This window comes from Natrix helvetica, assembly GCF_964273705.1.
Source record: "Natrix helvetica genome assembly, chromosome: 13".
Classification (NCBI taxonomy): domain Eukaryota; kingdom Metazoa; phylum Chordata; class Lepidosauria; order Squamata; family Natricidae; genus Natrix; species Natrix helvetica.
The window spans coordinates 162985-189388 of record NC_138557.1 but is presented as its reverse complement, the minus strand read 5'-3'; the positions used below and the strand labels follow the sequence as shown (position 1 = coordinate 189388).

At 51.8% G+C, this 26404-nt stretch overlaps 1 protein-coding gene across 4 annotated transcripts; it reads left to right on the top strand.

Annotated features, from left to right (window-relative positions):
- Nucleotides 1-18: 18 nt before the first annotated feature.
- GTF3C1 (general transcription factor IIIC subunit 1) lies at nucleotides 19-26367 on the top strand (the record flags this gene model as incomplete). 4 transcript variants are annotated; one of them, XM_081965512.1, is made up of 37 exons in its annotated part: nucleotides 19-260; nucleotides 456-659; nucleotides 1325-1498; nucleotides 2264-2407; nucleotides 2806-2902; nucleotides 8574-8697; nucleotides 9022-9180; nucleotides 9994-10109; nucleotides 10246-10603; nucleotides 11277-11440; nucleotides 11767-11909; nucleotides 12068-12221; nucleotides 13139-13242; nucleotides 13612-13772; nucleotides 13898-14152; nucleotides 15053-15198; nucleotides 15426-15523; nucleotides 16308-16404; nucleotides 17205-17382; nucleotides 17555-17696; nucleotides 17995-18130; nucleotides 18619-18700; nucleotides 19114-19302; nucleotides 19575-19732; nucleotides 19860-20002; nucleotides 20361-20442; nucleotides 21022-21134; nucleotides 21508-21570; nucleotides 21914-22007; nucleotides 22413-22585; nucleotides 22768-23052; nucleotides 23259-23527; nucleotides 23705-23979; nucleotides 24366-24801; nucleotides 25140-25179; nucleotides 25656-25845; nucleotides 26146-26367. In XM_081965512.1, the coding sequence occupies exons 1-37, from the start codon at nucleotides 40-42 to the stop codon at nucleotides 26365-26367; spliced, it is 6189 nt and encodes a 2062-aa protein (XP_081821638.1). In that variant the 5' UTR covers nucleotides 19-39. The 4 variants fall into 4 exon arrangements, with proteins under 4 accessions (XP_081821638.1, XP_081821639.1, XP_081821637.1 ...); XM_081965513.1 differs by having other exon boundaries at nucleotides 11274-11440; nucleotides 11770-11909; XM_081965511.1 differs by having other exon boundaries at nucleotides 11274-11440; nucleotides 25659-25845.
- Between the last annotated feature and the right edge of the window lie 37 nt (nucleotides 26368-26404).

Here is a 26404-nt window from a genome sequence, read left to right as displayed (position 1 = left end):
ACTTCCTGCGCGCCGCCGCCCATTGGGCACCCGGCAGCCATGGAAGCGCTGTGGGCTGCGCTGGACGAAGTGGCCCTGGAGGGGCTGGACGGCGTCACCCCCGGGGCGCTCTGGGACCGGCTGGCGGGCCGCGTGCCGCCCTTCCCGCTGCCCCTGGAGCCGGGCGCCCGGCAGCTGCTGTGGGCCACGCTGGCTGCGCAGGCCGAGCTCCGCTTCCATCTGCTGCCCCAGCCGCGCCCGCCGCTGCACCTCTTCGACCGGTGAGGGCTGGCCTGGGCGCCGGCGGGGGCGGACGCCGCAGTGCCCGGAGATGGCTACTTGGCGTCCGGGCTCGCGCTTAGCCGGGGGAGGCGGCGCTCGTTGCGCCGAACGTCCCGGTTTTACCTTTCCAACGCCCTGGGGGGGGAATTGCGGATCGTGGCAGTTTCGCCTAAAAGGTTTTTGTTCGTTTCCAGATATGAGGAAATCGATCTTGAGACGGGAATTCTGGAGACCAAGCGGGATCCCGTTCCATTAAACGACATTTACCCGGTGCATATGATTTTGGACGAGTGCGTCCAGGGCTCCTGCCAGTATTTAAAAGAGAGGCTGGACATTACTGATAGGATCAGGACGAAGGACATGCAGCCCTGTTGCACCTACGTGGAGGCTTATGAGAAGTGAGTAAGCTTTGATTGGTTCTGTCCTCTACTTTTTAATACCCGCCCGCACTTTATTTTCTTATCCTGTTTAGAAGTAAACCGAACCCCGATCAAGGAATGCCAAATAAGTAACAATAAACAGCCCAACCAACAAATCACCAAAATTTTCACCAACACTAAAAGGGCAAGCCACCACAAATGAGGACAAAACTGCTCTCCCTGCTAGCACTAACACCTAGTTACCTAGTTTGGGTAATGAAACGTCTATAAGAAAAGAACCAAGCTCAGAGAGCACCAAGGACCATATGCATCTCTGGAGGCAGCTTATTCCAAAGGGCGGGAATAAGCCAGACCCTGGGTGCCACCAAATTGTATTCTTTAATTTACGGAACCTGCAGTGTACCCACTCACCTAGATTGAATTGGACAGGCATAGACAACTGAAAGTAAGTGATTCTTCAGAAAGCCATGGGGGGGGGGGGCTTTAAAGGTGTGATCACCAGAAGAAAAATAACAATTGCCCATTAATGGGTGGGCTGTGGGAGGAATTGTCATTGCATTGTCTGCTTGTGTCTGACAGGGTCTATCTACAATTCAGGAGGCTGGCGACAATATTGCTGGAGCACAGAAAGTGCTGTCTTTCTTTTGGGGATTCTCAAAATGACTCTTCTTTTTACTTTGCAGTTGGGGAGAGAGGCTAGTCATTGTTGCCTCCCAGGTATTACGCCACAGGGCACTAATCGGTTGGGAAGGGGATCCAGACTTAAAGCTTCCTGACTTCTCCTACTGCATTTTGGAGCGATTAGGACGAGCTCGCTGGCAAGGAGAGCTCCAAAAAGACCTCAGTGTGGCTTTTAAGTAAGTTGTAAGTGTTGTCTTATTCTGGACTAGTTGTTGTTACAATGCCAGAAAGGAAGGCTCTATGCACAGATATTCCCACAGTTGTGGAGAGCTCCTTATCTCAGGGATTAAATACTTAATTTGGTTTGCCACTGAAATATTTTATAAGCTAATTATGACTGCAACTTCTCTGTTAGCCTGGAGGATGCTTCCCTTCGGAGGGAAGCATAAAATACTGCTATAACAATGGGAGAACATTATCCCCGGGAATTTCCTTACTCTGAGCCAAGCTTCAGTTTCATTGTAATCCAAAACCTTTGAGGCAAGGGACCATCACCTTTCTTGGCTTATTTATTTTATTTATTTATTTATTTATTATTCATATTTATAGACCGCCCCCTCTCCCGAAAGGGACTCGGGGCGGTGTACAGTCACTAAAATACGTTATAAAATACATACAAAACAGTTAAATAATTAAATACGTAGGTGGAGGAGGTTGCAAGACTGTACATAGAATAATAAATATTAAATATAGTATATAGTGTATTAAAAACTTTTTAAAACCCCAAACCCAATTAAAATGAATAAATCCCCGGGAGGTAGAACTAAGAAAGTGCCAGGCTTAGCAATATCACCTTACGATTTAGGCTATTTAAGAAATTCAGTTGATGCAGACATGTAGGTTCTTATTTGCCTTCTTCCAGTTTTTGTTATAAAGGGGGGTTGGGAATAGCTGTTGTGCCATTTTATATTCCAAATATGATGGAGGCTACTCTTTTATAGGGTGGATGCTGGAAAGCTTCACTATCATCGAAAAGTCCTGATTCAAAATGGGCTGATCTCAATGCAGTCCCACGTGATTAGGTTGCCCTCAGGGATCCAACAGCACTCCATTCTTCTGCTTCTGAGCCGCTTTCACATTGACAGGTATACACTTTGGCAAGTTCACACTTGAGCTTTCAGTTGTGCTCCTCTCGGGCTGTTGAGCATGTTTGAAAGCCCCAAATGTCACTACTCCCACTCTGTCTCTAATCTTCTTATCAGGTTTTATCCTATTTGATTTGCTTTTTGGATCTGATATTCCTTTTCTTCTGCATTTTGGAGATAAGGGACTAACTGATTGCCTAAGGGAGATACTTCAAGAAAGAGATAGCCTCTTTCATTACAGAAATTTCCTTCCTGGGGCCTCAAAGACCCCTTGAGGTAGTTAGCAGAGGGCCACGAGTCTTGGCAGCAGTCAGTTTTTGCAAGGTGTGTGTTTCCTTATGAGGGTAGACAAGACAGTGGCAATATAGCATTGTTCATTGTTGCATCTTGGGTTTTAGGAGGAGCAAATATGATATTCTTATGGAGAAGCTCTCTGGCATGCTGAGCAGCCGGCCAGGTCAGATGGAAACACTAGGCAACATAAAGGAGGAACTGGTAAGATTGAGAGCTTTTGAAATCAAAGATGTTGCATGTGAATGCAGGATATCTATTGGCAGCATCTGCCCCTACAGTGAGCAGAATCTTCCGACTGGCATCTGTTCTTCAAAGAGTCCGAAGCATTAGAGGTGTTTACCTTTGAGGCCACACAAATCCTGGGGATTTTCTGCAGCTGTAACAAAAGCTGAGGTAGAGGTTCAGTTATAGGATCTCCAAGAGTGCCCTTATTTTATTTCTCCCTGCCCGAGATTCCGCACGTGTTTCTGCTTTTCCCACTTTTTTCCACAAGTCTCCTATCCTGTCGCCAAACCTTGGAAGTCATGGGTGCGCCAAAGAATTCCCACCTCCATTTGTTAGGGTCTAAGCAGTTGTTGAATCCTTGCTGTTGCTAGACCCTTGGTAGCCAACTCAAACTGAAAGCAAGATTCCCATGTTTAATAGAAGTTAAGGAAAGAGTAAAAGATAAGGTTATAGGTATCCTAGCAACTAGGTTCCTTTTATTTTACAACCCAGTATATCTTTTAGCCTTTTGGAGCAGGTTTCCTGTTCTATCCAGTGAACTGGAAAGCTTGCTGTTCTCTTCCTGAATCACCAAGGTGGCTGTTTCGCATTCAGAACTTTTATGAAGCTCTGAATAGGCACTGGTGGAGAGAGAGTGTGTGTTTGCAGGTGGGTTTATTTATTATTCATATTTATAGACCGCCCCCTCTCCCGAAAGGGACTCGGGGCGGTGTACAGTCACTAAAATACGTTATAAAATACATACAAAACAGTTAAATAATTAAATACGTAGGTGGAGGAGGTTGCAAGACTGTACATAGAATAATAAATATTAAATATAGTATATAGTGTATTAAAAACTTTTTAAAACCCCAAACCCAATTAAAATGAATAAATCCCCGGGAGGTAGAACTAAGAAAGTGCCAGGCCAGCTGATTGAAATAGGTGAGTCTTTAACTTTTGCCGGAAGGAACGGAGGTCGGTGGTAGTTCGAATGTCAGGGGGGAGGTCATTCCAGAGGGTTGGGCCCATCACAGAGAAGGATCTACTCCTAGGTGTCGCCCGCTGGCATTGACTAGCAGACGGCACCAGGAGGAGCCCCTCTCTGTGTGAGCGGATAGGTCGCAGGGACGTGTGTGGTAGGATGCGATCCTGCAGGTAACTAGGTCCACTGCCATGGAGCGCTTTAAAGATGGTGATCAATACCTTGAAACGCACCCGAAAGGCCACAGGTAGCCAGTGCAGCTCGCGCAGGAGAGGTGTTACGTGGGAGTAACGTGTACTTCCCATAATAACCCGCGCGGCTGCGTTCTGAACTAGCTGCAGTCTCGGGACGCGTCCCAAGGGAAGCCCCATGTAGAGAGCATTGCAGTAGTCCAGGCGAGACGTCACCAGCGCATGAGTGACCGTGCGCAGGGCACTCCGGTCCAGTAGGGGGCGCAATTGGCGTACCAGGCGAACCTGGTGGAACGCCCCCCTTGCCACGGCTGCCACATGGTCCTCCATTGACAGCCGGGCATCAAGGAGGACGCCCAAATTGCGCGCCCGCTCCACAGGGGACAATTGTTCGCCCCCTATGGCCAGCGATGGAGTCAGCTGGCTGAACCGAGGCGCCGGTAACCACAGCCACTCGGTCTTGGAGGGGTTGAGTTTAAGTCTGTTGTCCCCCATCCAGACCCCGACGGCTTCCAAACACCGGGACATCACTTCGACAGCCTCGTTGGGGTGGTTTGGGGTTGAAATATACAGCTGAGTATCATCAGCGTAAAGATGGTACTCAACCCCAAAACCACGGATGATCTCACCCAGCGGCTTCACATATGCGTTGAACAGGAGAGGCGAGAGGACCGACCCCTGTGGCACCCCACAAGTGAGTGGCCTCAGGGACGATCTCTGCCCCCCTGTCAACACACATTGCTTCCGGTCGGAGAGGTAGGAGCCGAACCACCGCAAAACGGTGCCTCCGACTCCCATCCCCTCCAACCGGCGCAATAGGATACCATGGTCGATGGTATCAAAAGCCGCCGAGAGGTCTAATAGGACCAGGATAGAGGAGCAACCCCTATCTCTGGCCCTCCAGAGATCATCGACCAACGCGACCAAGGCTGTCTCAGTGCTGTGCCCGGGTCGGAAGCCGGACTGGCGTGGGTCTAGATAGTCGGATTCGTCTAGGTGTCGCGGGAGCTGCTGCGCCACCACATTCTCGACAACCTTCGCCAGAAAGGGGAGGTTGGAGACTGGACGATAGTTAGCTAGCTCCATTGGGTCGAGCGCAGGCCTCTTGAGCAAGGGTCTCACCACCGCCTCTTTCAAGGCGGTTGGTAAGTATCCCTCACTCAGTGAGGCGCTCACCAGGCCCAGGAGCCAGCCTCGTGTCACCTCCCAGGCTGCCAGTACCAGCCAGGAGGGGCACGGGTCCGTTAAACAAGTGGTGGGTCGCAGCCGTCCACGCAGCCTGTCCAAATCCTCGGGGGCAACAGAGTCAAACTCCTCCCAGAATGGTCCCTCAAGACTCGCTGTTGGCGGCTCGTCTGGTCCACTGACGGAGGTCCACCCGCTCCGGATCTGATCGATTTTGTCCTGAAGATATTCCCCAAACTCCTCTGCTCTACCCTGTAAGGGTGTCTCCCGCGCCCCCTGCGATAAGAGGGAGCGAGTCACCCTAAACAGGGCGGCAGGGCGGTTATCCGCGGACGCAATAAGAGCAGCACAATGTCTACGTTTGGCCGCTCTTATTGCCACAAGGTAAGTCCGCAAATAGGCTCTTACCTGTGTTCGGTCAGATTCGGAGCGCGAGGATCTCCACCTGCTCTCTAGACGTCTCCTGTGGCGCTTCATCACCCTGAGCTCCTCAGTGAACCAAGGAGCCCGGGTGGGTCGATGCCGCAGGAGAGGTCGCAACGGCGCAACCCGGTCCAAGGCCCCAGTCGTCGCCCTATTCCAGGCAGTCACTAGGTCCTCGGAACGGGAGCGGGACAAGGCTACAGGTATTGGCCCAAGCTCCGTCAGGAATCTATCAGATTCCATCAGGTGCCTGGGGCGGTACCAGTTTATAGAGTCTGGTTCCGCCTCCTCGCGGTGGGGGATAGCGCCAGGGAAGTCCAGCCGGAGGGATGAGTGGTCTGACCATGACAGGGGCGTGATAACTAAATCCCCTATTCCCAGATCACTCGTCCACTGTTCAGATACAAAAATGAGGTCCAGTGTGTGGCCCCCTTCGTGAGTGGGGCCCTGCACTAATTGGGTCAGGTCCATGGCCGTCATGGAAGCCATGAACTCCCGAGCCACCTCGGAAGCCGCTCCCGTTGACGGCAAGTTGAAGTCCCCCATGACCAGAAGTCTGGGAGTCTCAACTGCCGTCGCTGAGATTAGCTCGAGGAGCTCGGGCAGGGCTGCTGATGCATAGCGAGGAGCCAAGTATATAATCAGCACGCCCCACTGCCTCCCTGGGCCCCAACTCACACCAAGGGACTCACACCCGGGTATCTGAGGAACAGTGAACTCCCTCGGCTCTAAACATTCCCGCATAACCACCGCCACCCCACCACCCTTACCCAGGGCCCGAGGCTGATGGAATGCTCGAAAACCCGGTGGGCACATTTCCACGAGGGGTAAACCACCTTCGTGGCCCAACCAGGTCTCCGTTATCCCTGCAAGGTCTAGCTCCCCCTCTGAGATCAACTCATTAATGAGGGGGGCCTTGTTGATGACAGACCTTGCGTTGCAAAGCATCAGCCGCAGGCCCTGGCTCTGTAGCACCTGTCCACCTAGGCTGCAGGGGTTGGTACAAGCGACCGGGCGTAACCAGCAGCCACGGTCTCCCAACCGACCTTGGGATCTTATCCTGTCCTCGCATCCCCTCCTCCCCGCGACCGTTGTAATAGGACAACCCTCTGCTATCGTGACCTTTATATTCCCCCCCTCCACCGCATCCCCGTCCTTCCTGGACTCACCCGTCTGTCCGGCTCTGGCCGTCCTCCCGGTCTGATTAACCCTCCCCCCCACCCTGGGACCCCCTAAAAACAGTATAAAACATTTTACTAAAAAGCCCCTCAGCTTCCTCTTCTTCCACCTCTCGGGGTTCACGAACCCGTCATCAAGGCTGGCCCTTGAGAGAGCCAAGGGCCATACCTGCGAGAGAGGGGCCTCCCGCAGGCGAAACAGGTCTGTCCTCGAGTAAATTGGTAGGTTGTTGACCATCCCGATAAGGTAGGGGTGCAGATGATATAAAAGTTAATAGTTGAAAACCAGTGGGCTAGAGTCTCAATGGAGGGCAGAAGATTTTTTTCAATGTCCAGGTGGTACTCAGAACTTGGAGAGAAAGGGGGGGGAGAGCAAGCCATGATTAGATGTCCCAGATGGTAGGGGGAAAGGCGAAGATGGTAAATGGTAAATGGTGGTAAAGGATAGATGATAGTTCCATTCATCTGTTCCATGGTGGATGTAGCCCCCCCGATGGAAGGGGGGGGATTCTTGGCCCAGCTGCTTGGCTCTCAATGTTAGTCTGCTCGAGCCAGCAGGGGCCCGGGAGGGGGGGGAGAGGGAGTAGCCAGAGACAAACAGCCAGGAATAACAAGATGACAAAATATCCCAGGGGGTTCTCTGGCTGCAACTTCCTCCATTCAGCCATCGTCGCAGCCATCTCCCCTTGTCTCTTCCAGCAGTCTCCGTCCACCTCCCAGTCCTTCTCACCTATCAGATGTTTCCTGTTTCTCTCCCTCAAGTTCTTCGATGTTTCAAGGATCTCTCCGGTGCCTCCAATGCTTCCAATGCCTCCGGAGCCTCTCACCCCCTTCCTCTCACTCTCCTTCAGCTTTTCCGGCTCTTTTCCAGCTCTTTTGAGGTTTTTCGGTGTTTCTCCTCTATTCCCTCTATTCCTGGTGTTTCTCAGCGTTTCTCGGCGTTTACAGCCGTTTACAGCCCTCCAGTCCTCTCCTCCTCCAGCCCTCCAGTCCTCTCCTCCCTCCGGTCTTCACCGACCACCCTGGCGGGCCAAAACAAGCCCAAAACATGCCTGGGTGGTCGGGCTATCAAACTCTCGGCTCCCTCAGATGATACGGGAGCCGGCAGCAACCCTTAACCGGGCGGGAGCTCCATGGTGTTCTCGGAGCTCAAGGGACGCCCGCCATCATCATTGGAAGCTCCTCCTCCTCCTCAAAAAATGGTTTTGTCCAGGGGTTCCCTCATTTCTTTATTGGCTCCTTCCATGTATGCATGAACTGGAGCTCATCGGTTGGGAGTATTTCCCCAGCCCTGGAGGCACAAATCAGGATGTTCTCAAAGCAGATGGTATCTTTGCTTGGGGAGCCCACAGAGAATATTCTGCTTTAGTTTTCATTAAATTGTTATTAATGCAACATTGTAATAAAATATTTGGAGAGTTGTTTTAGAACAGCTGCCTGTAAATTTAAGTAACTTTCATTGGAATGGGGGGGGGGGGAGAGAGAGAGAGAGAGAACGAGAGAGGGCATAAATTGGAGATATATCAAGAATGCAAAATAACATTAACTTTTCATTAATTTTGTTCCAAAATGCATGAATGTGAGAAAATTATAATTTGAATGTGTCTTGGTTAACTGATACTGGGCAGGTGGGAAAACTTGGCTAATTGGGAAAAATACATATTTGCTGAAGAGTTCAATGCCCCCCTCCTCTGGCTGCTGTGCAGGGTCTCTGTGAAAAAACCTTTAAGCGCCTCTATCAGTACATGCTGAATGCCAACTTGGGCAAGATGGTCTCTGTTCCGCTGCGGGACATGTGTTCTGACGGGAGGCCTTTGAAGACAAAGAAGGGTAAGTGAGGGGAAAGCCATGGGGCTGCCTGGGAAAAAGGTGGAGCTGGGACCTGTGATTTTCCTGAGGATTTAAAGCAATTGCAGGGTTGAAAGAAATACATATAGAGGAGTCTCCCCGCTCCCAGTTGCCTCTCTAGCATTGAACTGGCTCCTCGGGGCCTTTGGGAGATGCTGAGACGGGAACAAGCATGTGGGGCTGAAGCAGAGCTGCCATGATGCTGGGCAGAATTAAATTGGGCTTCAATACTGCGTCTTCGATGCCAGGATCTATGCAGACTCTCTTCAGCCATTCCATAATCCTTTTGGGTTTATTCATTCTCAGGAACTCAAGTCATGGTCCGTTGTTTAAAGCTAGTGAAGGAATATCAGAAGAAGGTGACTGACTTCCATGATGATGACGAAGAAGAAATGATTGCCAAAACCGTGCAGCCGGTGGACATTGTGTATGAAAAGGACATGCTGGCACAAGCGTATGAGCTGAGTGGGTATTGTCTGGGTTGCTTTTTCTGTGCCTTTCAGCTGATGCCATTTTGGTTGCAGGGTAGAAACAGAAAAGAGGGACAACTCAGTGCTCATGAAGTCTAGCCTTGCTTAATTTTTCAGGGCAATTTGAATTTGGATTTTCAAAATGGAACAGATTCTTGTTTATTTGTTGGGTTTGTAAGCCAGCCAGTACTTGGCAGTACACAATGTAACCTCACAGTAGCCTAACACAAATAATATATTGAACATTTCTGCTTATCTAATAAGGTTAATGAACGTGTGGGAATCAGACTCATGACATGCACTTCCTACATCTGGCCTTCTTAGGTTTCTCTTCTACCCCCTGAATTAGCCATTCTTTGTAGCTGAAATGTTTAACTGCAGACCCCAAATGGGATAGAGATTTTGGAACATGACTGCCCAGATCTCATGACTCTCACAGAGACCATATGAGCAGGATTACCAGCCCATTCCTCTGGCTTTCTTCCGAGCTTCAAGGGCCAAACTTTCCTCTGTAGCACCACTGAGCGTTTAAGGCCTGGCAGCCCACCTTCAGCAGAAGCAGGGCTGATGCTCCAGGAGGACATTCCTGGCCATGACCAAAGCCAAGTCTATCTTTGGTACCCTCCTGACATGAAGAGTTGGACCAGTAGCTAAAGCTGGGTCTGGCATGGCTGAGCTCTGGAACGTTGATTCCTTTTTCTCCAGATGAGCTGAGTTGACATTGCTTCAGACCCAGTTCTGGCTGATGCTGGAACTTGGTGCTCAGTGTTCTTCCAATTTCCCCATTCCCACTTTCTCTGCCTCACAGTTGAAAGCTGGGGGACCAAAGGTATTTCTCAGGCAGAACTTCGAGCGGCAATGAACGTGGGAAAGCTGGAAGCCCGGATGCTGTGTCGCTTGTTGGAGAGATATAAAGTGATCAAGGTAATACTCCAGAAGCCACTTTGTGGTCAGTCAGAACTGGGGGAAGGATGGTCACTGGCTTTGCCCTGTTTCCCAAAGAGATCTTGAGAGCTTTAAGGACAAGGCAGAGGTTACAGCCGTGCTCTTTTTTGTTTAGGGATTCATGGAGGACGAGGGCAGGCAACGGACAACCAAATACATTGCACGGATGTATGCAGAACAGAGCGACCTCAGCCAGCAGTTTGAACGGGAGAAGGCTCGGAGTGAGAAGCTGGCTCAGGCCAGCATGGCTTTTGCACACGATGACCCTTTGCCTGGAGAACGGCTCTCGCTGGCAGAGGAGGAGGAGGAGGAGGAAGAGGAAGAGGAGGAGGAAGGGCAGGCAGTCCTCCTGGAACTGGAGAAGGAAGAGGAAGAGAAAGACATTGCAAGGCAGAAGAAGGGCAATGCACAGGCCCTGCCCAGCCTTGATTTTGAAGGAGGAGGTGGGCTTTGCCAGTCAGCAAGAAAGAAAGGTACTGAACGAGCTTTGCCTGTTGCCCAGGCAGAGGGCACCAAAAGTGTTTCATTCTCCCTAGGAAACCCCAAAGCTTCCCTTGGGCTGTCCCTGGCCACGTCTTATGCAAGGAACGCCTGTTCGGCTGTTCTTCATGCAACCAGTGTAAACCTTCCTCTGAGTTTGGGGCACGGGGGAAATTGCCAGGCTCTGAAACGGGATGAGCTCAGGAGAGAAACCTCTCAGCACTTTCTGGAAATTCAGAATTGCTCAGAGCATTTTCTGCTATTATGGCCAATACAAGATGGTAAATGTACCTAAGACTCTTCCCCCCCCCCCCCCCCCAGAACAACACTGTGAGGTGGGATGAGAGAGAATGGCCGAAAATCACCAGTACACCTTTCCAGCCAAAGGGAAGCTTAAAACTCCTGATTTTTAGGTCAATGCCTTCTCTGCTACCCCAGACCAGCTGACTATATTAAAGTGAAAAGTTATTCACAGTGTTTAAGGGCAGACTGTTTGCCCTTCAATACTTGTTTTCTTTGGATTCAGTTCCTGGCTCAGCAAAGAGGACGCTTGGAGGGGGCCCCTCCCGTTCTCTTTCAGCAGCAAAGCTCTGTGGCAACTGCCTGAGGAAGCCTCTCACTCACAGGACGGGGGGGGGGGGGGGGGGGTCCTTCTTCCCAAAGCAGCTAAGAAGAAGAGGTCGTCTCTGCTCCCTCTGGAATACATGGAAGGGCGGGATTCTGCTCTGGACTGGCTCCAGTCGGAAGCCAGCCGCTCCAGCTGTGCCCGTTTCAAAGCTGTCTCTGGGGATGCAGCTGTGGTTGAAGAAGTCCTGCCTGGAACCCTCAAAGTAAGAGTCCAAGGCTCGCGAGCTGCTGATGGCAAAGCCGGGCAGGGGATGCAGCTGCGGACGGGGCCCAGGTCTCCCTTCGGCTCAGGCTTAGACAGACACAGGCAAGCTGAGCCCGGCGGACCGTGTCCCACTCCAGGTTGGGGAGGGCTCTGGCCTGGGCTTGGGCCAGGCTGGCTGTCCTTGCTGCCTCTGGTGCTGTGGGAAGCTTTCTCGGGGGGGGGGGGGGGTGCTCCTTTCCGGGATCCTCTTGAAGATGGGGCCTCACTGGACTTACCAGCTTTTCACCAGACTTCCTTACAGACCATTTTCTGATTCTGTCCTAGAAGAGTTGTGATGAAAAGAAAAAAGAGAAGAGCTCCCAGGCCCCCCCAGTGGAGCGATCCCATGAGACTTACCGCTTGCTGAAACGTAGGAACCTCATCATCGAGGCAGTCCGAAACCTGCGCTTGATCGAGAGTTTGTTTGTGTAAGTTGGAGTGGCAGAGCCTGGCAGGCAGGGCCAGGGGGCAGAAGAGCTTGGCAGAGGTGCCAGCCCTTTCCCTCCAGGTCCTCCCAAGCCATCTCCAGAACAGTTGCTCCTTCTGCCACTGCAGACCGGACACCTCAGTTGCTTCCTTCTTTCAGGCTTCAGAAAATGATCATGGATCAGGAAAAACAAGAAGGGGTCGCCACCAGGTGCTGCAAGAAATCCATTGTTCGCTTAGTCCAGAAGCTCTCCCAGGAAGGCCTCCTGCGCCTCTTCCGCACTACCGTTATCCAGGACGGCATCAGCCGCAAGGTAGCCCTCCCTTCCCAAAAGGCTGGAGGAGAAGCTTCGTGGGCAGGCGGAGCAAGAGAGCAAGGAAAACCCGACCCTTCCCCTCAAGGGGTCAGTTCTGCCCTTCCGGAGCGACACTCTGGCCAAGCAGTTGAACTCAAGGAAAGGAGTGTTCCGGGTGTTCTGGGCCCAGGCCCTGCCAGCTCCGGCAGAAGGTTTTTTTTTTCTCCAGGGCTTTGGATCTTTTTTCTTTTCAGATAAAGAAAGAGTTTGACTTTGGAATGAGGACGCGGCCAACATGGCTTTTACAGGGCAGCCTGTCCTCCCCAAGGAGCGTGGCCAGCCACACAGCCACCCACCCTCTGCAGTTTTGAGCCCCTCTTGCTTAGCTTGCGGAGGCTGGAGCTGCGGGGCAAGCTGGAGGATTTGCTTCAGCAGGGCCTCCCCCCACCTTGAGGGCTCTGTCCCAGCTGGAGAAGGGAAAGACCAGGGGACTCTTTCGTGAGAAGAGAGGAGCCAGTTTGGTTAGTGGTTAAGGCAGTGGGTTAGAATAATAATAATAATAATAATAATAATAATAATAATAATAATAATAATAATAATAATAATAATAATAATAATAATAATAATAATAATAATAATAATAATAATTTTATTTGATTAGCCGCAACCCTCTCCCGAAGGACTCGGGGCGGCGTACAATCAAAACAGATAAAATATAGAAGGTGGGAGACCGTGAGTTCTAGTCCACCTTAGCCATGTAAGCCAGCTAGGTGACTTTGGCCCAGGCCCTTAGCCCAATCTACTTCACAGGGTGACGGTTATGGGGAAAATAGGAGGAAGAGGTTACCCTAATAAGTTTGCTTCCTTGAGTTTTATAAAAATAATAAAGGTGATACATGAATGAATGTGTTCCCTCTGGATTCTTTTCTTGACAGGTTGAATTTGTGGTTGATCCATCTGTGACTCCAGGTGACCCATTGGTGAAAAGTGCCATTGAGCAAGTGCGTTTCCGAATCTCCAATTCAAGTTCTGTGAACAGGCAAGTTCCCGAAGGCCTGGCAGATGGGGGTAACCGCTGCCCAGTGCTGGCTGGCAGAGGTGGGACCCTTCTGAGGCCCAGGAGGTTCAGAGAGTGTCATCGACTCCTCCTGGCGGTGCTCTTTCCCCCGCAGAGGGGGAAACGCATCGACCCTGCGTTTCAGTTGCAAATCTGACTTTCCTTGCAGAGATTTTGAATGTCCTCCCTTCAACAGCCACTTGCCAGACCAATTGACCCTTGAGAATAGACAGGAATTAGCTGGCAAGAGCTACCCTGGCCTTGCAGTTCACTGACCATAGAGCAATTTCTGTCCAGGCAACAGATTTTTGAAGCCAAAGTTTTGCTCCTCTTTCCCCCCCTAATTTCCAGGGTGAAAGTTCAGCAGGTCCCGATGTCTCCGGACCCAAAAGGGCAGGAGTCTGGAGCTGAGACCCCCCTGAAGGAGAGGAAAGATTGTACTTTTTCTTGCCAAAGCGACATAGCTGGGGAGAAGGTGTGCATTGCCAAATTCAACTACCACCCCGTTACAGGTAAGGGGATGTTTTCTGCTCTGCCGTGGTTTAGTGAAAGTGGATTAAGGGCTGCAGTTTGAAACATCCCAGCAGGTGTTTGACTCTGGATTTCTTAAGGGGAAATAGCCTCTGTTTCTTTTCAGTGCCAGGCCTTGGTCGCTCCCTGGGTTTCCTACCCAAAATGCCGCGCTTAAAGATGACTCACCTCTTCGTCTGGTACTTGATCTACGGGCATCCTGCCAGCTCGCAGAGAAGGAGACCTGGCTGTGACCTGTTGGGAGAAGACGCGGGCTGTGCCTCCTCCGGCTCTCCACTTGATGCGGCAGATGACAAGGGGTCTCTGCAAAGCCCAGAGGTTCCTGCCCACGAAGGAGATCTGGAGCTTGGGGAGCAGAAGGGTAAAGACCCAGCTCAAAAGCAAGGGTTCCAGGAGTTGCAGAGCTCTCGGGAAACGTCTTCCAACCTATTCACAGTTTAGCTAAGGCAGCCCTCTCTGACAAAGCAGCAGCATTCTGGCCTGCTCTGTTTCAGTAACAGAAGGACATGGTGGCCTCCATAACTTGTCCTCTCCCATTCGCTCTGGAGCCAGTTCTTCTGCCCCCCAAAAGTTAGGCAACCAGGCCTATCGGAGCTGCTGTCATGGTCAGCACAGCCTCCGGTGTCTCTGTCTACCTACAGCAGCCTATTTCAATAAAGGCAAGGTGAAAACGGTGACCTTCTGTTTCTGGTTGCCACGATGTAGAAAAGATGTGGAGACTCTGGAGAGAGTGCAGAGAAGAGCAACAAAGATGGTTAGGGGACTGGAGACTAAAACATATGAAGAATGGTTGCAGGAACTGGGTATGTCTAGTTTAATAGAAAGAAGGACAAGGGGAGACATGATTGCAGTGTTCCAATGTCTCAGGGGTTGCCACAAAGAAGAGGGAGTCAAGCTATTCTCCAAGGCACCTGAGGGCAGAACAAGAAGCAATGGGTGGAAACTAAACAAGGAGAGAAGCAACTTAGAACTGAGGAGAAACTTCCTGACAGTTAGAACAATTCATCAGTGGAACAGCTTGCCTCCAGAAGTTGTGAATGCCCCAACACTGGAAGTCTTTAAGAAGATGTTGGATAGCCATCTGTCTGAAACGGTATAGGGTTTCCTGCCTAGGCAGGGGGTTGGACTAGAAGACCTCCAAGGTCCCTTCCAACTCTAGTATTGTATTGTATTGTAGGGGTGGCTGAAAAGCAAACATATCCTGAACATCCCCTGGGTGAACATGCACTGAGCCCTGCACCACTTCCCTTTTTCCTTGCAGTGTATGTGGATGAGGCCTCCTGGAAGCGTCACATCCCTCCTCTGCCAGTCCACCGGGAGTTTGGACATGGCTGGGCACTAGTTAGTGACCTTCTTCTCTGTCTGCCTTTGTCCATCTTTGTCCAGATAGTGCAAGTCAGCTATAAGGTGAGAGGCTTCAAATGCAGAACTCTTCAGGAGCGAATGCACTTGGCCCTGGGCCTTTTCTGGGAGGGCAGAGCAGGGGACTAGTGGGCCTTCGGAGTCCTCACCAGCTCACGCATCAGAGGCGGGAGGCGGTCTCGTCGCTGATGAATCTCCGTGCTTAGCTGCAGGATGAAATGGATGAAGGCCTGGCTGCCAATCTTGCATTCTGCTGTATGAAATTAATATAGGTAGAGAACCTGGAAGATTACCTGATGGACTCTCTGAGGAAACATACACTCATCAGGAACCTTCCCAGATCGGTTCGGCAGCAGCTCGTTTACAAGCGGTGGGTTCTGATTCATTGGGGCTGTTCCAGGAGAGGGGAGAGGGTGCCACTGTTCAGCTCTCCTGGCACTGCTGGGTTCTAGGTCAATGTAGAATTTTGGCAAGGGTAGCTCCCCTATAGGACTTGCCCTAAAATGTCCCCAGGCAGAAAAATGTCCTTATCTTTGATGGGATTTTGGTGATTTTGGTGGTCAGAGAATGGAATGTTACATTACCAGTACTTATCCTTTGACTAGCTTGATTAATTAATTGGTTGGTTGATTATGTTCCATCAAGTCAATGTTGTGGTCTGAATGACCACAGATTTTCTGTATGAAGATCTCTCCCTCAGACTTCCAATAGCGCCCCCATCGCCCCCGTAGCTGCTAGTTGTCGTCTTCTCTTTCCGTCCACCTTTCCTAGCACTAGAGCCCTCTCCAGAGTTCTGGGTCTTTACGTAACGGTGTGCAGAGCAGGATAACTTGAGCCTGGCCGTTTGGGCCTCAAGGAAGACCTCTGTGGGTGTAGAGGCTTTCTGCGCTGCTGATCCTCAGAGCACCGTCCTACCATCAGCTTTGTTCATGTGGAAATTCGTTAAGCAGAAGTGGCTGCCACATATTGGGTCATATATATTGAATGTTCAATCTTTTATTTGGATTTGAACTTAGACCTGGCACTTTAATAACTATACAATGTGTTTAGCTTTTAGAATTGCCTTTGATTTGAGTCAACAATAGAGATATTTGGCTGATTTCTTATAATTGACAAGCAGTCCAATAATTTTCAAGTGCAATTTCTCACTACAGGAGGTACATCTTTTCAGTAATGGAAAGCCTACAGCGGTTGTGTTATATGGGATTACTGCAGTTTGGCCCCACAGAGAAATTTCAAGAAAAAGATCAGGTAATGTGTGTTATTATTTCTGCACTGCTTTTCTGAATGCTCTGCTGTATTACTTAAATTAATGCAAGAGAAACAATGTTCTTTGGGGAAAGGGTTTCCTACAAAACAATGGTGTCCTGTTCTAAGTTGAAGACTTGAGCGCTGATTGTGATAGACCCCAGTCGGAAAGAAGTTCTCTTCATCAGATGCACAAAATATGAGATTCTAAAGGCGATTCTGACTACAACTGAAATGTATTCTGAATAGTTAAGCAGGAGCTGCTGTTGGCATCATCAGCAATTGATGCTTCATGAGGGTAATTGATTTATGAAATGCCATCAAGTTGGCATTGCCTTTTAGGAACCATGTAGATAGGATTCTCCCCCAGTAGGCATTTTCAGGGCCCCCAACGGTTCGCCGGTTGCTGCTGCAAATGAGTCCATCCCTCTTGCTGCTGCTGGCCATTCTCTTCTCCTTCCCTTACACGGTGTTACGAACTTCTCAGGAGAACTAGGCCTTTGGATGTAATGCGCTCGAGGCAAAATAGGGCAGCTTGGGCTTAGTCATCGCATTCAAGGGGAACAAACCTTTATCATATATTGGAAACGATGCTCCAACTTCAAATGAAAGTGGGGCTTTCCAAGAAGCAGGTCAAGAGGGAATAGCTGGAGTGATGAGGCGCCTTTGCTTGTTTTAAAAGAAAACTGAATGCCAGGATTACTGGTCTGCCCCTTTTCTGTTGCCTGAATCTAGAAATCTGCATGTTTGCATCCATCCGGACTGGAAGGGGCTTTGGTCTGAGCATTTTCAATCTCATGCAGGTGTTTGTGTACTTGAAGAGAAAAGCTGTGATTGTGGATACCACCATCTGTGAACCCCATTACAACCTGGCTGAAAGCAGCCGCCCGTTTGACAAGCGCCGTTATACCCTGGGTACCCTCCAGGATGTAGAGAACTTCTGGTTTGACCTGCAGTGTGTCTGCCTCAACACACCCCTTGGTATGTGGGTGGCCAACCGGCCCCAACCCTGCTTCCAAGGTGGATGGCTGACCATCCAGTTCTTCTCTCTCCCTGGCCTCTTGCTCTCCCTCTGTTCCCCCGCTGCCAGTGGGTCGGTTTGCATCTAGTTGCTGGCTCCACCTCTGCTGATGGTATCTCTTGGTCGCTTCAGGAATTATTCGCCAGCCCCGGGCGAAAAGGAGTGATGCTCCAGCTAAGGAGGCCGAGGCGCTCTCAGACGTAGCCCTGGAGCAAGAATCAGCAGCCCACAAGCACAACCTGGAGCGCAAGTGTGCCATGCTGGTGTACACGACGTATGTCTCTACTGCTGGGAAGGTTTGCGGGAAGGACCCGGCCTTCCTTTGCCTGGAGGTGGGGTGTGGGAGCAGGCTCTACGCCCTCTCAGAGAAGCGAGGTGCTCCTCCCCCCTCCCACTCGAGTGACAGCTTACACTTTCCGTTCTGCTAATTGGGGGGGGGGAGGTAGAAACATGGCTTGGTTCTTGGGAGGGGGCGGTCAAAGGACCCCAGATAGCCCCGCCCCCATCTGGATGGAGGATGAGTGAGTAGCCCTCAGAAGTGGGAGTTGCTCACCTGGCTGTTTCCCTCCCAGAGGACGCCGAGAGGTGGAGGACGAGGGCTCTGTCCCGGGGGATGGGCTCGGGGCAGGCGGCTTGGACTCCAGCTTTTACAGCCACTTGAAACGCAACTGGATCTGGACAAGCTACATCATCAATAAGACTAGGAAGGTGAGGCTTTTCCCCAAAGTTGTCATTTTTCTCTGCCCTGCTTTACTACGTGATTAGTAAAGAAGTAGACTTTCAGGAATGGCAGTGACCCTTTTTTCTGATAAATGTTTGGGTATCTGCCTTATTTTTGGAAATCTCTTTTTAATTGCCCCAATTCTGACTGGTGCAAGTAGAAGGCAGGTTATCTGGGTCCTTTCCCTTGGTGAAGGAGACCAGGAACCAAACAACACACACCCCTCCCTTCTAGTTGAAGTGCTTTGAAGGCACGGGGGGGGGGCAGTGCATCTCAGCTGTGGCTGAGGGTTGGCAGTGGGAGGGATCCTGTCTCAGTGGTTCCCCCTGGGGGAAGGGAGAAGCGAGAGAAGGAGGATGGGAAACCCTCCTCATTCAATTAGTAGATTTTCTGTCCACCGCCCCAAATTTCCTCTTCAAGAGCCTTTGCTCTCTTCTTCTCCCACTAACTCCCTCTCCCCGTTTTTTCCCACCAGGAAAATGCCGTTTCTGAAGCTGGGCACATGGTCAGACTGCAGACCTTCCTGCCCAAGCGCTCCCTGCCATTTGGCCCTGGAGGTGAGGGGAGAGGACAGGTGTTGTGAATGCAAGAACAACAAGGATGCTAAGCACCTGGAGGGCGGTTTAGGAAGGGTTTCCTATGATGCCTCGGCTGCAGAATAGAGCAGCAGAAGCTGATCTCGGGGTGGTTTTTACGCTACAAGGAGATAACAGGACTTCCTGGGATTGCTAAACATGAAAGGATTCAGTGACCAAAACCTCTGCCCATTTTGATTTGGGCATGTGTTGTCTCTATCGAATGCCAGCTCAGTCTGTTCCTAAAACGTGGCAATCAGAGGGTGGAAAGAGGCTGTTGGGAGTGTCTCTTCACCTTCCAGTTCCTCATGGGAAGGACTTCCTGGCCAGCAGAAGGCAGCCAGGATGCTTCCATCCTCCTCCATGCTTTTCTCCAGTCCTTCTTGTCCCCTCAGGTGCCCACAGTGCTCTTTGGAAAGAGAGCCTGTTAACTTCGGAACCTGCTCTGCAGAGAGAAGACCTGGCCATTGAGAAAGAGGCAAACCTGAACAGGACCCAGAGGGTGAGAGGGGGGAAGAGGCAGAAGAGGAAGCGGCTGAAGAAGGACACAGTGAAGAAGGCAAGGAAAAGGAGGAGAAAGAGAGGTAAGACAGCAGCAGGAGGCTCTTGCTGCAGTGCTTGAGAGCACGAAGAACCTCGGCGCAGGGCAGGAGAGCCGCTTGGCGTGTCTTGTGGTGGTTGGCCTTTCTGTTCAGTTTGCCCTTTCAGAGTTCTTTGGATTTCATTATTCATTGCTGAAAATCGATGGAATGCCCCACTAGGACAGGTCTGGGCAGCGTACAGTTGAAAGTAATGGGAGGCAGAAGCTCTGGCTCTAGCGAATTGAGCTTGGCTTGCTTTCCCTCCCTCTGCTCAGATGAAACTCCGGAGGCAAAGAACCCAAAGCCACGCTACCACGATGAGGTGGACCGGAGGGCTCTGCAGAGGATGACCCGCCTGCGTGTGATGTGGACCGTGCAGGAGGATAGCCTGCTGATGCTCTGCCGCATTGCAAGCAACATTCTGAATGCCAAGGTACCAGCTGGCATCAGCCAGAGGAGGCCCAGCCGCCTGCGGCATCGCCATTACCAGCCCCTGCTGCCGTGCTGGGAGGGAGTGGAGGCGGAACTCCGAAGTTGAGCTGCTCTTTTGCATCTGGCAGGTGAAGGGGCCTTTTGTCCCCTGGCAGGTGGTCCGAGACATCATGCACGGCAGCTTTGAGGAATCGCTAGACAAGACTTCTCATTCCGTTGGGCGGAGGGCTCGCTACATTGTCAAAAACCCCCAGACCTACCTCAACTACAAGTGAGGCTTTACTCGAAGCAGCTCTGACCTGAAAAGCTATGCCCTTGTGGACGGGGGTGGGAGGGGGGGGGGAATTCTGCACTCTGATCTCCAGCAAACAACTTGCCTGGTCTCCGAGTGACCCCTGGCTACTGTCACTGCCTGGCATCTGCAGAGATCTTCCCCATCTGCTCAGAGTGGGACCTTGGCTCCCGTGGGGGAGAAGCCGGGATGGAGCCCAGTGCTGCTGCCTGTCCGTCCAGAGTGTGTGGAAGACTGCAGCTCCTGGGGCTGCATATGGGGGGTGGGGGGTGCTTTCCCCAGGACAGAGAAGCCCAGGAGAAAGCAGCTCCTCAGGTTGGGTTCTTGCCTTTTGCAGAGTTTGCCTTGCTGAAGTCTACCAAGACAGAGCCCTTATCGAGGACTTCATGAATCGGAAGAGCGACTATCAGGATGCCAAGGTGAGAAACGTTGGTGGAGGAGTTTGTTCTCCTGGATTCTTTCCCCAGAAAGGCTGATGGGTCTCAACAGCAGGAACCAAGCAGGAACCTCTGCTTCTGTGCCACCTCCGGCAGAAGCAAAGGACCCCCCCCCTCCGTTCATGAGAAAGAAGGTGGGGAGGAGGAGGGAGGCAACCCACCCCCACCCCCCTGCCTGCTACTTCCCTTCCTTCCGGCAGTCCCCAGACTTCTTCAGGTCCAAAGGATGCTGCCCCTGACCCGGCATGCTCCCATCTGCAGCCAAGACGCTGAGCTCTCAAAAGGCGCATTCCCACAGACTCCGCCCCCGTTTTCAGTTCTGCTGAAGCTGCTCCCTGGGGTGTCAGAGGGCGGATGGGGGGGGCAACAAACACTGGTTGCCTGACCTGTTTAAAATCTTCTGGGACCTTCGTTGTCTCCAGCCTGGGACTCCTAGCCAGTCCAGTGCAACAGCTGATTCTCTCTCCTCTGTTTCAAAAGTGAGGAGAGGAAGATGCTCTCAAGGGTTCCTTCCCAGAGCTGCATATTCCTGAGATAGGATTTCTGGTGTTCTTGTGAAAGGTTTGTTCTGAAGAGTTCAAGGACTTTGTTGAGAGACTGAAGGAGAAGTTCAGCTCCACGCTGGGGATTCCCAGGCCTGTCATTCCGGACACCTTGCAGGACCTTTTCATCAGGTGGGTGGCAACCTTTGCCAAGCCTGCCCATTTTTAGGGCTCTCCATGGCTGCGGGGCGGCTGCCTTTCCTTTTCATTCCCTTGCTGCTTTCTCTTTCCCAGGCTGCCTTTTGGTTCAAGGGGAGCTTCACTAGACGGCACAGGGGAGAATGTGCTGTGTGGTTGGGCAGCTGGGGGTGAGGGCGTCTCTTCCAGGGAGCTGGGGTCTTTTTCAGTCTGGCTGCAGAGGCATAGCTTTGTCTAAACCCCCAGCAGCCCCTGCACCACTGGGCAGTTGCTTTCCAGCTCAGGAACAGGGCCCAGCATTTCGCAGGCCAGGCCCCCTTTGGCCTCCAGCCTGATGAGAGTTGGCTTCCTGCTGGCCTTTCTGCAGGTTCCGGGTTCTGGCTATTGGAAATGAAAGTAGCTGTGGCAGAAAAGAAGATGAACTGTGCAGGTGAGGCAGCTGGTTCCGCTCTTGGCCCTCTCTGCTTGCAGAGCCCCTTCCTCAGGGAAGATGGAAGCCCTGCCCAACACCCGGCCCCCACAAGACAGGGGCTTCCTGTCTGACTCCCTGGTTGAGAGGTACAGCCACAGGATTAGTCATGGAAACCCAGATAGAGCGGATCGGCTTCGGCTGGTGGGTAGGCAAGCCAAGATGGCAGGGCTAAAGCTCTTCCCTGCAGAGAGCCCTGCGAGGCCCCTGCTGAGCCTGCCTTGGCTCCTGCCTTCTGGGCCACAGGGATGCTGAACTGAGACCCCAGAGGCTGAAGCTGTGGCTTCCCTCCCCTTCCTCTTAGCGTGGCTGACATCCACTTTCTGGTGCTGCAGAACCTGATTCAAAGCACGCTGGCTCTCTCCAACAACCAGATGAAATCCTTCCAGTCCTTCCAGGTGAGAAGAACGGGCCGGACGTTACGGGTCTAGGAAGGGCCGTTCTCTCAAGGATACCAAGAAGTGGTGTGGGAGATAGAAACCGGGTTTGCTCTGCAGCAGAGAATGATTTTGGCCACTCTGCCAACGTCGCTCTTCCGACCCATCCCAGAAGTGCACCTACCGGTCAGCACTACTTCAGCCTCCCTCTGTGACACTGGATCTACTAGGGGTGGCCCCGACTCTGCAGAGGGACCGGGGCCACAAGTCAGGGCTTAGGGTGAGGGTCTTGACCAGGCTCCCCCTCCTGCCCACGGCTAGACCTACAAGGAAGTTGTGAAGGTCTGGGGAGGGGGGGGGGCTCTATCCATCGAAGGGAGTCAGGGGCCATGCAGAAGGCACTGAAAGGGGCCTTTTTATCGGCAGACCTTCCGCCTCTACCGTGACTATCAGGACGATATCCTGGTGAAAGCTTTCTTGGATTGTCAGAAGAGGAGCTTGGTGAATCGCCGCCGGGGTAATCACAGCCTGGGCCCCAAGAAAAGTCGGGCACTGCCCTTCGTGCCCATGTCTTACCAACTCTCTCAAAGCTACTACAGGTTGGTGCCTTGCCTCTCCTTCCATCCTGAGTTGGCAGGGCTGAACATGAAGGATGTTTAACCAGCCAACTGGGAAGCAGTTTTCAACAGGCCAAAAGCTCCTGTGTCCAGACATTGGGGAGCCCCTGGTCTCCTGCTTGCAAGTCCTGTCTGGTCAGTCCCTTCTTTCCCGTTTTCCCCAGAGTGTTCGCCTGGCGCTTTCCCAGCACCCTTTGCAGTGAATCTTACCAGTTTCTCTTAAAGCTCAAAGAAGCCGGGAAACAGGATGCCGTTTCCAGCTTTTCTTTTAAGGACCAAGACAACCTCCCTGGGACCGAGATGGTAACGTTTCCTTTAGATGGGCCAGGAGGTTACTGCTCTGCTCTGCTGGCCCTCTTCTCTCTCGGCCTGGTTTCTGTAGATGTTGCAATCCCAGAGCAGATTGTTGTGGTTGACAGCACCATGGTGGAGAATGAAGTCATCAAGAGGTAGGAAGCCACAGTGCCTCCAACCAGATTTGGGCGCTTGGTTCCAATCAATAATGTTTTATAACTGAATTTCCCAAACCTTCAATTGTGCCGTGCTTTTCTCTTGGAAGGTCGGCTGGCTCCAATCTTCTGTTTGCTGAGCCAAACATAAGGCCAGCCTTCTACTCCAACCCTGCTGACATTTCACTCCTCCCTGCCTCTTGTAGACTAGGGAAAGATGGGCTGGAGGAGGACGAGGAGGAGGAGGAGGAGGAGGAGGAGGAGGATGTGGAGGAGAATCAAGCCAACAAGCGCCAGATTGAGGTGAAGGCCCGGCAGGCTTCACGTACCAACTACCTGCTCATGAGAGGCTATTGTGCCCCAGGGATCATCAACACTCGGAATTTGAGTCCCACAGACAACATTGTGGTTGATTCCTGTCAGGTGAAGGTCAGACTGAGAGCAACACCTGCCCAAAACGGCCTCTTGGCTGAAGGTCAGTACCCTGGGGAGAGGATTTCTTGGATAGGTGGTTCCACAATATTTTCCCCTTGTCCCATTTCAGAAGCAGCCATCATTGTGGTGGCCTCTGCTTGCCTTTGCCTAGGCCTGGGGACAGACGTCTGGGTCTGTGCTTCCTGTCATCTGAAGTAGTTCTGTTTTCTGCCCGCAGACCCATCCGACCTGGAGAACATGCCGGTTGGAGCCTCTTGCCTCCCCAGCTCCTTCACCAAATGCATCAGGGTCCTAGAAGAGGGTGATCCCAAACTTCAGTTGCTGGATCGTTACAATCACAGCCCTGGAGATGCTGCTGCAGCGCTTGAAATCTTCTCTGCTATAGAGGCCACTTCACACTTTGGGGTGGACCAGGTGAATCTTGCCAGGCAGTTCCAGCATTACAAAGAAGCTGTTCTTGGACGCTCTGGCTTCTTGCAGAAATACCTTCAGGTTGGTATTGGGGACAGGGAGGAAAAAGCCCAGAGTGGGAGCTCCTATGCAGCCTCATAACCAAAGTGCTGTCCTGGAACACTGCAGAGTTATATGAATCCCCTCCCTGCTCTTCTGGTTCTTAACTGTGCCAGCTGGGGTAGGATGGATGTGGTCCCATTGTTAGATGGCTGTTCTGGATACGAGGTGTATTTTCCAGATGGATGTTGATTTCTTGTATATTTTATCTGGTTCTTTTGTTTAAAATTGTTGCCTTGGAGTCAGGCAGCCTCTAAATCTAATGAAATAAACGAATGCTTCAGTTGAGCATATTTAGTTCATGTTGGGGAGCGTGAATTTCCTCATCCTTTGTGGGTCACAATGCCCCTCCCTCTCTTCCCATTTAGGATCTTCTTGATTTGGAGCAGGTGCTGGAAGTAGGTGGGAAAAGTACCCGGCTGGTGGCAAAGAGATTTGCAAGTCCATGGCTGTTGCATTCTGGGGGTCTCAAGGACATCAGTCAGAGTCTGCAGGGCCAAGAGCCACGTTCAAAGAGGGACCGTGCTGAGCAGGAAGGAGAGGCTACCGCCTGTGCTGCTGCAGCAGCAAGAGAAGATGAACCAGGCAGGAAAAGGCCAAGAAGGGAGGGGGGGCTTCAAGAACCAAGGCCTTTCTCCTCAGACTCCTCGGAGGGAGCCAGGACCCCTGCAGCACAAGAAGGAGCTGCCATGCAGAGGTGCAGGATGGGTATCCCCTCCTGTAGGCAAGCAGCCAGGGCCCTCCCTGGCAGAGAAGCCTTGGATGGGGAAATGCCCAGCCAAGAGCATAAAGAAAGTCTCAACGGTAAGCTTGAAGCCCTCCTCAATTGTATGGAGACCCTCCAGAAAGGAAACAAGAAATTGCTGGGAGGGATTGGAGTAGCTAGCTGGCTTACATTTTCCACCCGGGGAGGGGGGGGGAGGCAGGCCCTCTCTCCCAGAGACAAGAAAATCTCTATCAGCACATCTCATTGGTGGACCTTGTCTCGATGCTGTTCCCTTCAACACTCCATGAAATGGAACTTGGGACCCTCCCCAGTCAGCTAAAACTTGTTCAGTAGCAACTCTGATGGTCACACTAATTATTCAGTAGAAATAAGATGGGTGTTTCTGTGTCTTACCATCTTTCCTGCTCTTCCCTAGGATGTGCGACAGGACAGCCTCTTCTGGCTGAGACAAGACGGTAAGCATGCAGATAAATTACACTCTGTAGCTATTGTGTTTGTTGTGCAATTGGGAAACAGCAAGGATAGCCTGAAAATAAGAAGTGCTTTTATTCCAGCCGTCTGTCTGTATGCAAGTTAAGGTCTGGAATTCTCAATGCTGAGCTGTAATCTAAGCAGGAGCTTCTATTTTTTGCTTAGTTTTATGCAGACCAAGCTCTGTATGAAATAGCTTTCTCTGGAATAATTTCCAGGATTTTATGAAAGGCATTCTGTGCAGATATGGCAAAGAGGGCAAAGCAGAGGTGGTTCGTGGCTTCCCACATGCCAAAGAAGCCTCTAATTTGATGCAGAGATAGGAGTGGACTTAGAGGTAGGACAGACGGGAGATAAAGCAGAATGTTGCACCGCAATTGCTGGATGCATCTTCACAAACGTTTCCTGATACCAGGAGAGAGGCTATTTGCACCCGCAGTGAATGGCTCATTTTCCTAAGCAGGGAGAGCATCTGCTTTGTGGGGCGACCTTGGCGCATTGTGGACGGCAGTCTGAACAAGCCAGTCTGCAAAGGGATCATGGAAGGGGTGCTCGGCCACATTATGACAAAACCTGGCATCACAGAAGCAGCCCTGCAGCACCACTACCTGGGTGTCTTGCAGCCGGTGGCTCTCCTGGAGATCCTACAGGTGGGTGTGCTTGGGGAGGCAGGTCGTGTGTGTCATGGTGGCTGTTTCTTCCGAGGAACGCACAACTGTTCAGATCCAGAAGGGCAAAGAGATTTGGGGTCTGGCATGGGCACCATCCAAAACCAGCTTCCCCGTCTGGGGCAACCCTTTTTCTGAGCCCCAGAATGCCAGAAAAGACTGGATGTTCCCCAGAAGCTGATGGCCTCCGTCTCTCATTTCCCTATAGAGCTGGAGCTGGGCTATGGGACAGTTCCTAACCGGAGCCCCATCCCACCTGACTCGTCCCCTTGCTCCCTACAGGCTCTGGAGTCTCTGGGCTGCGTCCGGAAATTCCACTTCCAAAGGCCCGGCGCCGCCTCGCTCTTCTCCCAGCCTGCTCGGGAAGAAGTGATCCCCGGCGACAAGCTGAGCGACGCCCCGGCCGCCTTCTACGAGCCGACCCTCGACTGCACCCTGAAAATGGGCCGGGTCTTCCCCTACGAACTGAACTGGAACAAGTGGGGCGCCGCTGCGAGCCAATAAAGTCACTTTATTAAAGCCCCTCCGGCTCCCTCCTTCC